This window comes from Physella acuta, unplaced genomic scaffold (assembly GCF_028476545.2).
Source record: "Physella acuta isolate Inbredline_101_S28 unplaced genomic scaffold, ASM2847654v3 ptg002359l, whole genome shotgun sequence".
Lineage (NCBI taxonomy): Eukaryota > Metazoa > Mollusca > Gastropoda > Physidae > Physella > Physella acuta.
In genome coordinates, this window is record NW_026733852.1 from 16,053 (window position 1) to 32,500 (window position 16,448).

The 16,448-nt window shown below is 40.6% G+C and overlaps 1 protein-coding gene across 1 annotated transcript; it reads right to left on the bottom strand.

Annotated features, from left to right (window-relative positions):
• Positions 1-1,411: 1,411 nt before the first annotated feature.
• Positions 1,412-13,152, bottom strand: LOC131933060 (uncharacterized). The gene is made up of 4 exons (XM_059289902.1): positions 13,028-13,152; positions 5,166-5,362; positions 2,247-2,385; positions 1,412-1,598 (listed from the first exon to the last, which is right to left on the bottom strand). The coding sequence occupies exons 1-4, from the start codon at positions 13,074-13,076 to the stop codon at positions 1,471-1,473; spliced, it is 513 nt and encodes a 170-aa protein (XP_059145885.1). The 5' UTR covers positions 13,077-13,152; the 3' UTR covers positions 1,412-1,470.
• Positions 13,153-16,448: the final 3,296 nt, after the last annotated feature.

The window sequence follows — 16,448 nt, forward strand, 5'->3', positions numbered from 1 at the left end:
ATGTGCGGTACTCTTTAAAACTGAAATTATAGGACACAGAGGCGTCGGATGGAGTATGTGTTATGTCTAATGGGTGTCCATATATATATATATATATATATATATATATATATATAATATATATATATATATATATATATATATATATATATATATTGTGTGTGTGTGTGTGTGTGTGTGTGTGTGTGTTTTTGTGTGTATGTGTGTGTGTGTATGAAAAAATATCTCAGAGGAAATATTTCAAGACAAAGTATTTAGTGAACACATTTGTGAATTGAAACATTATAATTGAACTTTTATTGTGACGGAGGCTACTAGTTTTATTTACTTATTTAATAGAGTATAGTTTAAGAGATAAAGTGAATTAAATTAATTGAAACAAAACATTGATTGATTAATTTTTAAAAAATCTTTTAAAAATTTATTTGTTTTTACAATGTACAAATTGCTGATGACTCAATTACTTTTCTTGAGTAAACACTGTCATGTTTTATATTGAAGGGTAATTCATTTTTTCACATTTGTATATGTTTTGTAAATTTCTAATGGAAAGCTAGTTTTTTTTCTTCAATTTTTACAATTAAAACCAAATGCTATTAAAAAATAATGTTGAAATTCTACAGACTAGTAAGGCATTTTTTTCAGTTAATTTATCCTTTTTCATAGTTCATTCAAAGAGAAAAGCCATGATTGTGAGGGGCCTAATTACTTGTAACATGTCATAAACAGACTATGTAAAGAAAAGTGTGCGAGTTAGGGAGGTGGGATGACCAAATTATAACACAAAAATGAATGAACAATTAACTAACCCACCTAATTATATGTAAAGCAATTATAAAAACACCTTTACATACAACTCACCTGGTTATAAAACACCTTTACATACAAATCTTCTGGTTATAAAAACACCTTTACTACAACTCTTCTGGTTATAAAACACCTTGAAACTCACCTGGTTATAAAACACCTTTACATACAACTCACCTGTTATAAAACACCTTTACATGTAACTCTTCTGGTTATAAAACACCTTTAAACTCACCTGGTTATAAAAGATCTTTAAACTCACCTGGTTATAAAACACCTTTACATACAACTCTTCTGGTTATAAAACACCTTTAAAACTCACCTGGTTATAAACAACCTTTACATACAACTCACCTGGTTATAAAACACCCTTACATACAACTCACCTGGTTATAAAACACATTTAAACTCACCTGGTTATAAAACATCTTTAAACTCACCTGGTTATAAAACACCTTTAAACTCACCTGGTTATAAAACACCTTTACATACAACTCACCTGGTTATAAAAACACCTTTAAACTCACCTGGGTTATAAAATGAAAGCGTCCTAACATAAATCTCTGGAACTGTCCGCTGATGTGGACCACCGTCTGAACCAGCGCCAGCACCTTGACCAGCTCCTCCCCAACTGACCCCCCAGGGGTCGCGTAGACCACGTGATCAGTACCGAGCACTTGAGTGGGCGGAAGTTGCTCCATGAACGCCCCCTCCAGCGTGCCGTGGGCCGACTGTGGATCTGGCAGAGCCGCTCAGGACACCGATGGGGACGTCGGAGGTAATGGTGGCACCTGGGGAGGTGTGACATGACGTCATAAACAGCTGGATATGACGTCGTAACAAGTTGGGCATGAGGTCATAAGCAGTTGGTCGTGATGTTAGTTTGACGTGACGTCATATGTCGTGGGAGGGTTGTTCGTCCCATACCTGTCAGGAAGGTATCACTATATGTGGGGGGGGGGGGGGGGCGGTCGTCCCATACCTGTCATGAAGGTATCACTATATGTGGGGGGGGGGGGCGGTCGTCCCATACCTGTCATGAAGGTATCACTATATGTGGGGGGGGGTGTTCGTCCCATACCTGTCATGAAGGTATCACTATATGTGGGGGGGGGGGGGGGGTGTTCGTCCCATACCTGTCATGAAGGTATCACTATATGTGGGGGGGGGGGGTGTTCGTCCCATACCTGTCATGAAGGTATCACTATATGTGGGGGGGGGGGGGGGCGGTCGTCCCATACCTGTCATGAAGGTATCACTATATGTGGGGGGGGGTGTTCGTCCCATACCTGTCATGAAGGTATCACTATATGTGGGGGGGGGGGCGGTCGTCCCATATCTGTCATGAAGGTATCACTATATTTGGGGGGGTGGGGTCGTCCCATACCTGTCATGAAGGTATCACTATATGTGGGGGGGGGGGGGCGGTCGTCCCCTACCTGTCAGGTCGTAGCCTCTCTGCAGCTGGTAGATTTCGTAAGCGTTGAGGGTCAAGGTCAAATCCTCTTTCGCAGCTGGGTTGAGCGTGTTGGTCCAGCTGACCGAGGTCTTGTCCTGGGCAGGCAGCTGGATGACCACCTAGAGGACAGGCAACAGCGTGAGACACCATAGGCGGGGCTTCTAGTCTAATACCGCCCACACAAACAGTACCGTGAGACACCATAGGCGGGGTTTCTAGTCGGGGGGGGGGGCACTTGAAATTTTCGGGGGAGGGGGGTGGGGGGGGGGTGGGCGGACTAAAATTTCTGGGGGGGGGGGGGGACGCACACTGTTGAAAGTATATATTTTCTATATAAATTTCCATTTCGTTCGGGGGGGGGGGGGGCGGTAGACCTTCTTTGGGGGGGGGGGGGGGGGGCGGTAGAAGAGATGCCTGGAATAAACTCTGGATAGGCGGGGGCTTCTAGTCTAATACCGTCCAATCAGTACTGTGAGATACCGTAGGCGGAGCTTCTTCTCTAATACAGCTCACAAAAAACCAAGAGATATTTTAAAATTAATATGACTTGTTAAAACCAACAAAGTCATCTAAAATGTTATTTTCTCAGTAAAATTACCAAACATTGCTTTGGGTGTCGTTCTTTTAAAATAGTGTGACCCCCCCCCCCCCCCCCCCCCCCACACACACATTGTATTTTGTTACGCTAGAGAAATGGAGTGAGAGAGAGAAAGATCTAGAATGAGACTGGGCCTGGGGATGTGGCACCGATTCTCTCGGTTACCAGCAGACTCAAGACTGGACATCTTGCACTCAACTACTGGACAACAATTTACAATGACGTCATACACTGTTGTAGAAAATTTTCATCCGGAAGAAGTGCATCCAAAAGGTGTAATTTAGGGGTCGTTTATAGATTTTACCCTGTTTAAAAATTATTTTGTCCTTACAATATACACATTTCTGCTACGACACAGTTTGGTGACCCCCCCCCCCCCCCCCCCACTCCCACATACAATAAAGTAGCAAATCGTAACATAAACCTGAACCCCATTACTGTGTGTGACGTCATACATGTACGCCCCTTTCATCACTTTCAAACATATCAGATTACTCTAGATATCATTAATTAAAAAATTAAAATCAATTAAAATTTTAAAAAAATTAAATCAATAAACGCTATTAACAAAGAATTATTGATATTTCTTTTTTCACATAACAATATTTAAAAAAAATTTGTGTGTGGTCTTTTCAAATTTGTTACGGAGACTATTGTCTTCACGTCGTTTGAAACTATTTTGACGTAATGCATCTTTCTTATGAATCACAAAGGAGAATATTGTAACATAAACAAGAGCCTATAATAGCATTGATGTTCATCGAAAGCTGTCTGTCTTTGAAACTATGATCTAGTTTGTAAAATAAGTCGCTGCTTTATTTTTTAAAGCATAAAAAATTACACAGACTAAAATAAAAGGTTAGAGTTACAGTTACTGTGTCAGTCTACGCCCCGACACAGATAATCTCTCGCACACCGGTAGCACAGACACAGATAATCTCTCACACATATGTAGCCACAACACAGATAATCTCTCACAAAACAGTAGCAGAGACACAGATAATCTCCCACACACATGTAGCACCGACACAGATAATCTCTCACACACCGGTAGCAGATACACAGATAATCTCTCACACACATGTAGCACCGACACAGATAATCTCTCACACACCGGTAGCAGAGACACAGATAATCTCTCACACACCGGTAGCACCGACACAGATAATCTCTCACACACCGGTAGCAGAGACACAGATAATCTCTCACACACCGGTAGCACCGACACATATGATCTCTCACAACCGGTTCTAATTTCCTGAAACTTATGTTCTCCTTTACTCTGTTCTAAACCAACACCGCCCAAACAATTTCTACTTTATTTCTCCCTCTTTGAGCCCCATTGATTTCCTATCGAGTTCTGGAGTACGAAAGAACGTGATTTCTCGACAGTTCGCCTACAATAGTTTCAGAGTTTCTGTTGACTCAAGTCTTAAATTCATACAGCTCTTTAACGATTTGGGTTTGTCTGGGTTTTTTTTTTATTTAAAAAAAATCGTCATCAAACATTTTCTGATCAAAGTAATACGTGTAAAAATGCGTTTAAATACACCTAAGGAACTTTGATATTAGTATAGTAACTGAAGAAATGAATCTTTAAAAAAATCTAAATATATTTTTAAAACTGGGACTTTCCTTTACTACAACAACTTTCTTATGTTAAAAAACAACACATTTCTTAGTAGGCACAATGTGTTGATGCTGAAAGAAACCCCCAACATAACAGAGTATTTTCACTTAGCTTGAGATTTAACGTGGGAAAAACGAATTCGTATTATGGAAACACCGCCACGAAATGAAGTTACAAAAGACAATAGATTCAATATCTATGACATTTAGAATAAATAATAGCCCAAACTAAACCAAATACTGTATTTGTTTGTTCATAAACCAAGTATTTTTGTGTGTGGTTATTTTAAGTAAATATTTCCAATAAGAAAAGAAGATGGCGATGTTCAACCATCTTAACAGATTTTACCAGCCACTTTATCATCTTCGTGTTATACAAACGTGCTTAAGACTTTTTAGCCAAATATGTATTGTATACATTGTATAATCTGCTAATGACCTTACCTTAGTATTAGCGTGTCAGCTAATGATCTCACCTTCGCATTAGCGTGTCATCTAATGATCTCACCTTAGCATTAGCGTGTCAGCTAATGACCTCACCTTATCATTAGCGTGTCACCTAATTATCTCACCTTAGCATTAGCGTGTCACCTAATTATCTCACCTTAGCATTAGCGTGTCACCTAATGTTCTCACCTTAGCATTAGCGTGCCAGTTAGCTAATGAACTCACCTTAGCCTGCTGATTCGCAACAACCACGATCTGACACAGGCCACGTGCCCGCTCACAGTGAGTGACCACCGCATAACGGGAGCCCCATGACGTCACCGGAAGTGACGTGAATCCGTCCATTTTCTGGGTCATCGTGACGAAGACCAAACAGGGCTGGTCTGAGGTTACCTGGACGTACTGTGTGAAGGTGCCGTTACCTGGGTGGGGGGAGAGATGTAAGTCATTAGCTCAGTGGCGTAACTAGGGTATCTGGTGCCGGGAACAGTCAGTGTTGCTTCCAGAACAATTTCTCCGGGGAGGGGGGGGGCACTTGATATCTTTGAGGGAGTGAACGAACTAAATTTTCCCGGGGGGGGGGGGGGGGGTGGACACTGATAAAAGTATATATTTTCAATATAAATTCCATTTCCTTCGGTGGGGGGGGGGGGGGGAGGCGGTAGAATTCCTTCGGGGGGTAGGGGCCGAATAGATGCCTGGAAGAAACATTGGGTACAGTCACGTAGTTCATGCCTCCCTCCAAACTCAAAAAAATATTTGACTGCTTTATCTAACATCCCACGTGTATTATTCTAAATTAAATATTTTATCTCGTTTAACCTAGTGTTCTGCCACAACTGTGTTCGCTTATTAAAGGTTGTATGCAGATTGGATGAGTGTTAACTTCAATAGTATCACTAGTTTTCCCTAGACATCAAAATCGAGCCCTAGTGTGTTGTTGTGTTAGTGTTCATTCATTTAGGCTGTAAGTCATTTGCATATAACCCCAAAAAAAGAATCCGGGGACGTTCACCATCTATCTGGCTGGTAGATAGGTAAACGTTACAAAGTGGGGGCTCGTCCGGGATTTAATCTGTCGTTCCAGTTGTTGGTTATATCAGTTAAACACTAAGTTTAGTTTGATTTAGTTGTTTTTCTATCCAGTGAAGCCGTGTTATTACAACGCGCGCTAGGCTAGAGGTATCTAGGTCAAAAGCCAGACGTGTTACGATAGGAGGTCAAGTACACGGCCCAACGCTCCGTGTTAATTTAGAGAATCTAGGCTTGTTGTGATTTTGAAGTTAGTGTTATGGAATCTTTTTTAGCTAATCCCACTGTTGAGGAGGTCGAGAAGTTGAGTAGAAAAGTTTTGGTTAGTGTTGTTAAGGAATTGAAATTGGATTATTCTGTTACGCAGAAGTCAGAGGTGTTGAGAGATAAAATTGTTGTTCATTTTATTAATGAAGGGGTATTTGATGAAAGTTTGTTGGCTGGAGTGTTACTCCGTGAGGAGAAAGTTGCTTTAGAGAAGGCTTTAAAAGAACAGGAGTTAGAGGCTAAACTTGCTTTAGATAAGAGGAGGTTGGAAGTAGAATTTGGTAAAGTTAGTGATGTCACTTCCCTGGTAGATCCAAAAAAGTTGTCGGTGGGGCAAGTGATTGCCAAATTTGGGAAATTAGTTCCTAAATTTGATGAAACAGATTTGGTCGTTTTCTTTAACTCATTTGAGAGTTTAGCGAAGACATGTGAATGGCCCGAAACTTCCATTACTGCTTTATTGAGCTCGGTCCTTACTGGGAAAGCTGCAAAAACATACCAGGCACTCTCTCACGACGTTCAAAATAACTATAGTTTGGTCAAGACTGCCATTTTGAAGGCCTACGAACTGACGCCCGAGGCCTATCGGATGAAATTCCGAGCACTCCGCAAGTTACCCACTCAATCATATGTGGAATTTCTCTTTGAAAAGGAGAAAATATTCTCAAGGTGGCTACACTCTGAGGAAGTTTCTGAGTTTGAGAAACTCAGGTCACTTATCCTAAGGGAAGAATTCCTAACGTCCCTGCCTGAAGACATACGACTTCACATACTGGATAACAAGATAATTGACATCCAGAAGGCTGCTGAGTCGGCTGACACATATATGTTGGTGCATAAGAAACCACCAGTGTCAGGAAACCGCCTCAACCCCGTGCTTCCCCTTTTTGGCAGCAATCCTCCTGTTGGCCAACACGTGAAGGCATCACAGTCCAAAGAGAAACCAAGATCAACTCTCAATCGTCGAGCAGTATGCCAGTTCTGCAAAAGACCTGGTCACCATGTCAAGGACTGTTACAAACGTCGTCAATATAACAGAGAGGTGGTGCGTACTTCTGCGCACTATGCTCTATCCCCTCAAGCAGCCAGTTCAACTATGAACTCTAGAATTCTAAAGGACGCTAACCCTAAGTGTCCGCAAGAAGGTAGTCAAGTTTCCACACATTATGTGCAGTCACATTTTGACTGTTCACGCCACCATCCAGTTTCTTCCGAGTCTACCGATCTCGAGGGATCGAGAAAAGTTGACTTTTCATCTTTCATTGCCAAAGCTATCATTAGCAAACCAGGTCATCCGTTGTCTCAGAAGAATATCACCGTCCTAAGAGACACAGGAGCGTCACAATCACTTCTTTTGAAAAGTTCAATGGACATTACACCTGAGACGAACACCGGAAGGATTTCCATTATCCAGGGAGTGGGGACAAAATCTACTGTCGTCCCTCTACACAAGTTTGCCCTGAAACATCATCTCGTCGAAGGCGAAGTCATTTTAGGTGTGATAGATAGTATTCCTGTCCCAGGAGTACACCTACTTCTAGGGAATGACCTTGCGGGAAGCAAAGTATACCCCTGTACGGTTTCAGACCCTTTGTCAACAGTTCCAGATAATGATAATGAACTGTATCCTGCATGTGCGGTGACAAGAAGCCAGACCAAACAATTGGCTGACACAACGTCTGAACCACACCTACCATCATCGTCAAGAAATTCGACTCCCAAACTGGAGTCTATGCTTCCAGAAAAAACAAGCCTGGGCTTACCCCTGAGGATATCTCAGGAAGACATCATTAAAGCTCAACAAGTCGACGCGGAACTCAAGGCAATGGTCGAAAAATCTCTCTCATCTGACGATGGGGAATATTTCTCCGAGAATGGCCTCTTCTTTCGTCGCTCTATACCAGTGAATGCCTCACCAGCCGAACCATGGTTGGGTAAAAACCAACTGTGGGTCCCTCCACCTTATCGGCATGAAATACTGAAACTGGCACATGACCATCCAATGTCAGCGCACCCAGGAGTCACTAAAACAGTGGCGAAGATCAAAGAACTGTTCTTTTGGCCCAAAATGAGAAATGATGTGTCGCGTTACTGCAAAAGTTGCACGAACTGTCAGTTGGCCGGAAAGCCAAACCAGAAAATTCCTAAGGCCCCATTGAGTCCGATTCCTGTATTAGAAGAACCCTTTTCTAAAATCGTCATGGACTGTGTAGGTCCCTTGCCTAAAACCAAGGCGGGCAACGAGTACCTACTTACCTTTATGTGTTCAAGTACCCGTTTTCCCGAGGCGTTCCCCTTACGGAACATTAAGGCAAAGACTGTAGTCAGAGCCATGACCCGGTTCTTCACTACCTTTGGATTACCTAGAATCGTTCAAACAGATCAAGGCAGCAACTTCACCAGTCACCATTTTCAGGAAGCGCTAGCCAAGCTAGGCGTTACCCACATCACCAGCTCAGCCTACCACCCTCAGTCTCAAGGCGTACTTGAGAGGTTCCACCAAACCCTCAAAACCATGCTAAGAACATTCGCTAAAAGTAACACCCAATGGGATGAGACTGTTCCATGGATTATTTTCGCCGCGAGGGACTGTGTCCAGGAAGCTTTAGGTTACTCTCCTTTTCAACTGGTGTTTGGACATTCTGTCCGTGGTCCCCTGAAGCTGATACACGAACGGTGGACAGGTACCAGTGATCATCCAGTGGAAAACTTTGACGATTTCCACGTTCGACTGAAAGCCGTGTGCGAGATGGCTCACAAGAACTTAAGAAAGGCCCAAGTGAGAATGAAAGGACTGTATGATAAGAGTTCTCGTAAACGAACATTCAATCCAGGCGAGAAAGTTCTTGTGCTAGTGCCTAATCTGAACAATGCGTTATCCTTGAGATATTGTGGACCCTTTACTGTGCATTCAAAATTAAGTGATTTGAACTATGTGGTCAATACGCCCGACAGAAGAAAGAAACAGACAGTGTATCTTGTTAACTCACTGAAAAAGTATTATGATAATTGTAACAATTTTCATTCCACAGCTAAAATTACTTTACCTGTATGTTCAAATGTTTCTGATGATGTGATACATGATAAATTGAAACCCCCAAAATTGGTAAATTCTTCCTTTTTAGATAATTTGAATGTCCACCTTATGCATTTGTCCACAGAGGAAAGCCATAGATTGTCTCAGTTATTTGAGACATTTCCCTCTATCTTTGGGGATGTCCCCAAAGAAGCGAAGGTTCCACCTCATGATGTAAACGTAGGTGACGCAAAACCCATCAAACAACACCCCTATAGAGTTAACCCAGAAAAAGCTGTTTTGATAAAAGATGAAATTGATTATATGCTCAAGAATGATATCATTGAGCCCAGTTTCAGCAACTGGAGTTCCCCATGTCTCCTAGTCCCGAAAGACGGTGGATCTTTCAGGTTTGTGACCGACTTTAGGAAGGTAAATGCGCTCACCAAAGCTGATTCCTATCCTTTACCTCGAATAGAAGACGTTATTGATAAAGTTGGTCAGGCTAAGATAATTTCCAAAATTGATTTACTTTCAGGATCCTGGCAAATCCCCTTATCTGACCGTGCAAAAGAAATATCTGCTTTTGTAACCCCTAATGGTTTTTATAGATACAAACGTATGCCCTTTGGTATGCGAAATGCTGGTCAAACTTTCCAGAGGGTCATTAACTCTGTCATTGCTGACATAGACCAATGCGAGGCCTACATAGATGATATAGTTGTATTTTCCAATACTTTTGAAGAACATATTGTTCAGTTGACTAACCTTTTTAGAAAATTGTCTGAAGTGAATTTTACTGTAAACTTGCATAAAAGTGATTTCTGTAAAGGTTCAATTACCTATTTGGGTTATCAAGTGGGAACGAACCAAGTTCGGCCCATTGAAGCTAAAGTAGATGCTATTGTAAAGTTGCCACCTCCCAAAAATTGTAAAGAAATCAAAAAGTTCCTTGGGATGGCTGGTTACTATAGGCGGTTCTGTCAAAACTTTTCAGCTATTGCTGAACCTCTTACTGCATTATTGAAAAAGGGTGTTGAGTTTGAATGGTCAAATAAATGTCAAGAAGCTTTTTTAACCATTAAGTCATTTTTATCTAATGCTCCTGTTATGGCTGCACCAGATTTCAGCAAGCCCTTTAAACTTGCCATTGATGATAGCAACTTAGCCATTGGCTCATTCCTATTTCAAGAAGATAACATGGGGATTGACCATCCCATTGCTTTTTTTTCCAGGAAGTTAAATGAGAACCAAAAGAATTACTCTACTATTGAAAAAGAAGCTTTAGCTTTGGTTTTGTCCTTACAACATTTTGAAGTCTATGTCTCTTCTTCAACCAATCCAGCCAGAGTGTTTTCTGACCATGATCCCCTGAAATTTACCTCTAAGTTAGGACAGACAAATCAAAGAATATTGAGATGGTGCTTATATTTCCAAAATTTTAATCTGGAAATTTCACACATTAAGGGTAGTGATAATGTTGTGGCTGATTGTTTGTCAAGGATGTAAAATCTTGTTGCACACATTGATCATGTGACGTGTTTTGTGGTTCATTGAGACCATGCACAGGTGTTGTGTTTGGGTGACGCTCACATGAAAATGAGTGGTATGAGTTTTGAATTTTTCAAAATGTCAATCCTGTTACAAATTTTGTTTATTTTCAGGTGAACCTTAATTAAAGGTGGTTTTTGATTATATGTAATCTTCTATGATAATATGTCTCACATGGCTCAGTTGATATTGTAGCTAGTCATTGAAATAAAGGTCTTACCCTGGCGGGTTTACCACTTTTAATATCCTCATGGAAATATTGCAATACCCCTTTTTGAGGGATTTTGATGTATAATTATTTTTTGGAAGGGTTACTCCCCTTTCACAAATTGTAAAAGTTTGAGTTACTTCCCTTTTATGTTCAGGGATATTTTCATATGGTATTAAGGTTTTGATTGCCTACATTTGTAAAGCATTTTTTTTATTTCATTGCCAGATTGGTTCCTTATGTATGTTTTTGTGGAACCTATCTGTCACTTCCAAAAAGGGAGGGGTGTGACCTACTTAGGTCCAGAAATGTTTTATTTTGACATTGTATAATACCTTATATGGATTGATGGTGCAACTACCGGGGTTTTTCCACTGTCTTATTAAGGGTGTCTAAGACTAAGAAATTTTCCATCAAGATCTGATTGATTGATTCGGATCAGATGACTACCCCAACCAATGGCTACATGAGTTGAGGATAACCTCCCCTGTGGCCTAAGTCTTTAACTAGATCGCGCACACGCGACACGGGGCAGTCTACCTTGATCAAACGGTCTATTAAGACCAGGCCGTCCATTTTGTCCGGCAATAGATTCTGACCATTTGAACGTGAGAGAACTTAAGTCCTGAGTGTGCTATGCTTTCTTAAGTTGTTTTAGTCTTCTAGTATAATATTACTTGTCGCCAAGTGATTCTTTGAAGCTATAGCAGTGTTGTGTGACCTGTGGCTATTTTTATACAGTGTTAAAATCTGTGATAGTATTTTTTCTTACGCTTTGTAAGTTGGGTTTTGTTATTTTCTAAATTAAATATTTTATCTCGTTTAACCTAGTGTTCTGCCACAACTGTGTTCGCTTATTAAAGGTTGTATGCAGATTGGATGAGTGTTAACTTCAATAGTATCACTAGTTTTCCCTAGACATCAAAATCGAGCCCTAGTGTGTTGTTGTGTTAGTGTTCATTCATTTAGGCTGTAAGTCATTTGCATATAACCCCAAAAAAAGAATCCGGGGACGTTCACCATCTATCTGGCTGGTAGATAGGTAAACGTTACTATATGTAGGGCTTGTATAAAATGGGGAATTTGATGGTACTGAAATATGTGAGTAAATAAGTTAAGTATAAAGTACCACTTATGTACCTCACCGTTTATTGGATAGATGAGGAAGAAATTCTTTTATTTTTTACACATGTGTCTAAAGGGATGGAGTGGTCCAACCGTCTTTACTTTCCCTAACATGAGTTAGGTACCCATCAGAGCTGGGTGGACTTAGAGACGTTATATAGAGTAGAGTTTGATCTCAGATCCAAACTGGAGACTTTCAAGTTAGCAGTTGCGCTACCCGACCACGTGTAAGTACTGGTATGTCTTTCTACAACAGAAACAGTAGATATAAATGTTTACATTTTTTTTCAATAGCTGCTAGTTTGACTGCCGAAAAGTCTACAGCTTTGAGTCTAAGATCCGAATACGAGACTTTCTGGTTAGCAACAGTATGTTCTACCACTCGGCCCCCGCCGTCCCATATCATCATGGTACGACCCTTATTTTGAGATTTAAATTTAAAAGCGGTGATGCAGGCTTCTACATTTAAACCTTTTCATTCTAAATTTTAATTTATTACTGTAGCTTATTTGTAGTCAAGATAGAGACCCGATGATAGTTATCGCAAAACAAACTACAGCCTATCACTACTTAAACACAACACAAACTACAGCGAATCAATGCTAAACACAAAACAAATTTCAACCAACCAAACCTAAACACACCACAAACACCAACCAACCACACCTAAACATAACACCAACAGCAACCAACTACACCTAAATAAAACACAAACACCAACCAACCACACCTCAACACAACACAAACAACAACCAACCTCTCCCTAAACACAACACAACACAACACCAACCAACCACACCACACCTCAACACAACACAAACAACAACCAACCACACCTAAACACAACACAAACAACCACACCTAAACACAACACAAACACGAACCAACCTTTCTGCATGTATTTCTCAGCCGAAAGTTCCAGACGTGTAAAATTCATCTTGTCCACGGCGACTGTACTCGGAGACGACACACCATTGACGTACACGACAAACCTGACGCTAATCGTGACGTTGTTGGGGTTGGTGACGTACAAATTTCAACCAACCAAACCTAAACACACCACAAACACCAACCAACCACACCTAAACATAACACCAACAGCAACCAACTACACCTAAATAAAACACAAACACCAACCAACCACACCTCAACACAACACAAACAACAACCAACCTCTCCCTAAACACAACACAACACAACACCAACCAACCACACCACACCTCAACACAACACAAACAACAACCAACCACACCTAAACACAACACAAACAACCACACCTAAACACAACACAAACACGAACCAACCTTTCTGCATGTATTTCTCAGCCGAAAGTTCCAGACGTGTAAAATTCATCTTGTCCACGGCGACTGTACTCGGAGACGACACACCATTGACGTACACGACAAACCTGACGCTAATCGTGACGTTGTTGGGGTTGGTGACGTACAAGACATATAGGGCGGAAGATCCCAAAGAGGAAACGACTTCCGGAAAAGGTACAACGAAAAAATTGCCGTAGGTGCTGACATCTCCTGGACCAGAGTAGGTAAAAAATTAAAAGTCGAAAATCAAGGAATTGATGTATTAATTAATTAATAATAAGATGAAATCAATTCGTCAGACAATTAGTTCATTGATTTGTCAGTCAATGTTTAGGTAGTTTCAAATGGTTATGTGAAAGACGTATGTGTAACCGCCCATCGGTGTATATGTACGCCTTTGCGTTTGTCGATCTGTTTGTTAGTTGATCTGTATGTGACTCAACATACAACCTTCCATCCATCATAATGTTAGGTAGTTAGTAAGGACTTCATTTTGGCATTTTGGTAGACTATCTGTAGACTATCTGTAGACTATCTGTAGGCTATCCGTAGACTATTTGTAAACTATCTGTAGACTATCTGTAGACTGTCTGTAGACTATCTGTAAACTATCTGTAGACTATCTGTAGACTATCTGTAGACTATCTGTAAACTATCTGTAGACTATCTGTAGACTATCTGTAAACTATCTGTAGACTGTCTGTAGACTATTTGTAGACTGTCTGTAGACTATCTGTAGACTATCTGTAGACTATCTGTAGGCTATCCGTAGACTATTTGTAAACTATCTGTAGACTATCTGTAGACTGTCTGTAGACTATCTGTAAACTATCTGTAGACTATCTGTAGACTATCTGTAAACTATCTGTAGACTGTCTGTAGACTATTTGTAGACTGTCTGTAGACTATCTGTAGACTATCTGTAGACTATCTGTAGGCTATCCGTAGACTATTTGTAAACTATCTGTAGACTATCTGTAGACTGTCTGTAGACTATCTGTAAACTATCTGTAGACTATCTGTAGACTATCTGTAAACTATCTGTAGACTGTCTGTAGACTATTTGTAGACTGTCTGTAGACTATCTGTAGACTATCTGTAAACTATCTGTAGACTGTCTGTAGACTGTCTTAGACTGTCTGTAGACTATCTGTAGACTATCTGTAGACTATCTGTAGACTATCTGTAGACTATCTGTAAACTATCTGTAGACTGTCTGTAGACTGTCTGTAGACTGTCTGTAGACTATCTGTAGACTATCTGTAGACTATCTGTAGACTATCTGTAAACTATCTGTAGACTGTCTGTAGACTGTCTGTAGACTGTCTGTAGACTATCTGTAGACTATCTGTAGACTATCTGTAGACTATCTGTAGACTATCTGTAGGCTATCCGTAGACTATTTGTAAACTATCTGTAGACTATCTGTAGACTGTCTGTAGACTATCTGTAAACTATCTGTAGACTATCTGTAGACTATCTGTAGACTATCTGTAAACTATCTGTAGACTATCTGTAGACTATCTGTAAACTATCTGTAGACTGTCTGTAGACTATTTGTAGACTGTCTGTAGACTATCTGTAGACTATCTGTAGACTATCTGTAGGCTATCCGTAGACTATTTGTAAACTATCTGTAGACTATCTGTAGACTGTCTGTAGACTATCTGTAAACTATCTGTAGACTATCTGTAGACTATCTGTAAACTATCTGTAGACTGTCTGTAGACTATTTGTAGACTGTCTGTAGACTATCTGTAGACTATCTGTAGACTATCTGTAGGCTATCCGTAGACTATTTGTAAACTATCTGTAGACTATCTGTAGACTGTCTGTAGACTATCTGTAAACTATCTGTAGACTATCTGTAGACTATCTGTAAACTATCTGTAGACTGTCTGTAGACTATTTGTAGACTGTCTGTAGACTATCTGTAGACTATCTGTAAACTATCTGTAGACTGTCTGTAGACTGTCTGTAGACTGTCTGTAGACTATCTGTAGACTATCTGTAGACTATCTGTAGACTATCTGTAGACTATCTGTAAACTATCTGTAGACTGTCTGTAGACTGTCTGTAGACTGTCTGTAGACTATCTGTAGACTATCTGTAGACTATCTGTAGACTATCTGTAAACTATCTGTAGACTGTCTGTAGACTGTCTGTAGACTGTCTGTAGACTATCTGTAGACTATCTGTAGACTATCTGTAGACTATCTGTAAACTATCTGTAGACTATCTGTAGACTATCTGTATAACGGTCCATCTTCTCACCTTTTCCGTACAGACTTGAGCCCGCGATCCTAAATCAAGACATTATAACCTACCATGCATCATTATGATTGCCCCCTGTATGACCGTCCATCCATCATTATGTTGGTCCATTGTTTGGCCGTCCATACATCATTATGTTGGTCCATCGTATGACCGTCCATCCATCATTATGTTGGTCCATTGTATGACCGTCATTCCATCATTATATCTGTCCATTGTATGACCGTCCATCCATTTGTATGACATGCATCAACCATAAAGCTAGTCCATCTGTCTTTTTTTTTTGTCATTTCTATCGTCCATTTGTAATTACATCCGTTCATCCTTGTTTATGTTAATCCATCTCTATGTCGGTCCGTCCATCTGTATGAAAATCCTTCCGTCCATGTTTATTTCAAGTGACCACGGAAGTTACAAATGACACCTTAGGGAAAATGTCCGGAAAAAAAAACCCCATCTGTATATCCACACGTATGTGTCAACCATACACCTATCAGTCTAGAAATCTATCCATATCTCTTTCCGTCCAACCCAACCATCTGTCCGTCTGTCTGTCTGTCCATCTCTAATTTCAACTGACCAACGTACCGGCCGGAGCCTCACACAAAGCGTGTGTGTGTTGGAGAAGGAGGGAGAGGCAATAGTAGCCCAGTAGACAGCACACCCACATAGTGAGAGTTACGCCATGGGGAGACAACTCCTAGTCATCTGTT

Coding starts and splice junctions, on each gene's coding strand:
- LOC131933060 (XM_059289902.1), bottom strand. CDS start 13,076: ATGAATTTTACACGTCTGGAACTTTCGGCTGAGAAATACATGCAGAAA. Junction 2,386..5,165: donor TTGCGAATCAGCAGGCTAAG/GTGAGTTCATTA, acceptor CCTGTCCTCTAG/GTGGTCATCCAGCTGCCTGC. Junction 1,599..2,246: donor GAGAGGCTACGACCTGACAG/GTAGGGGACGAC, acceptor ACACCTCCCCAG/GTGCCACCATTACCTCCGAC.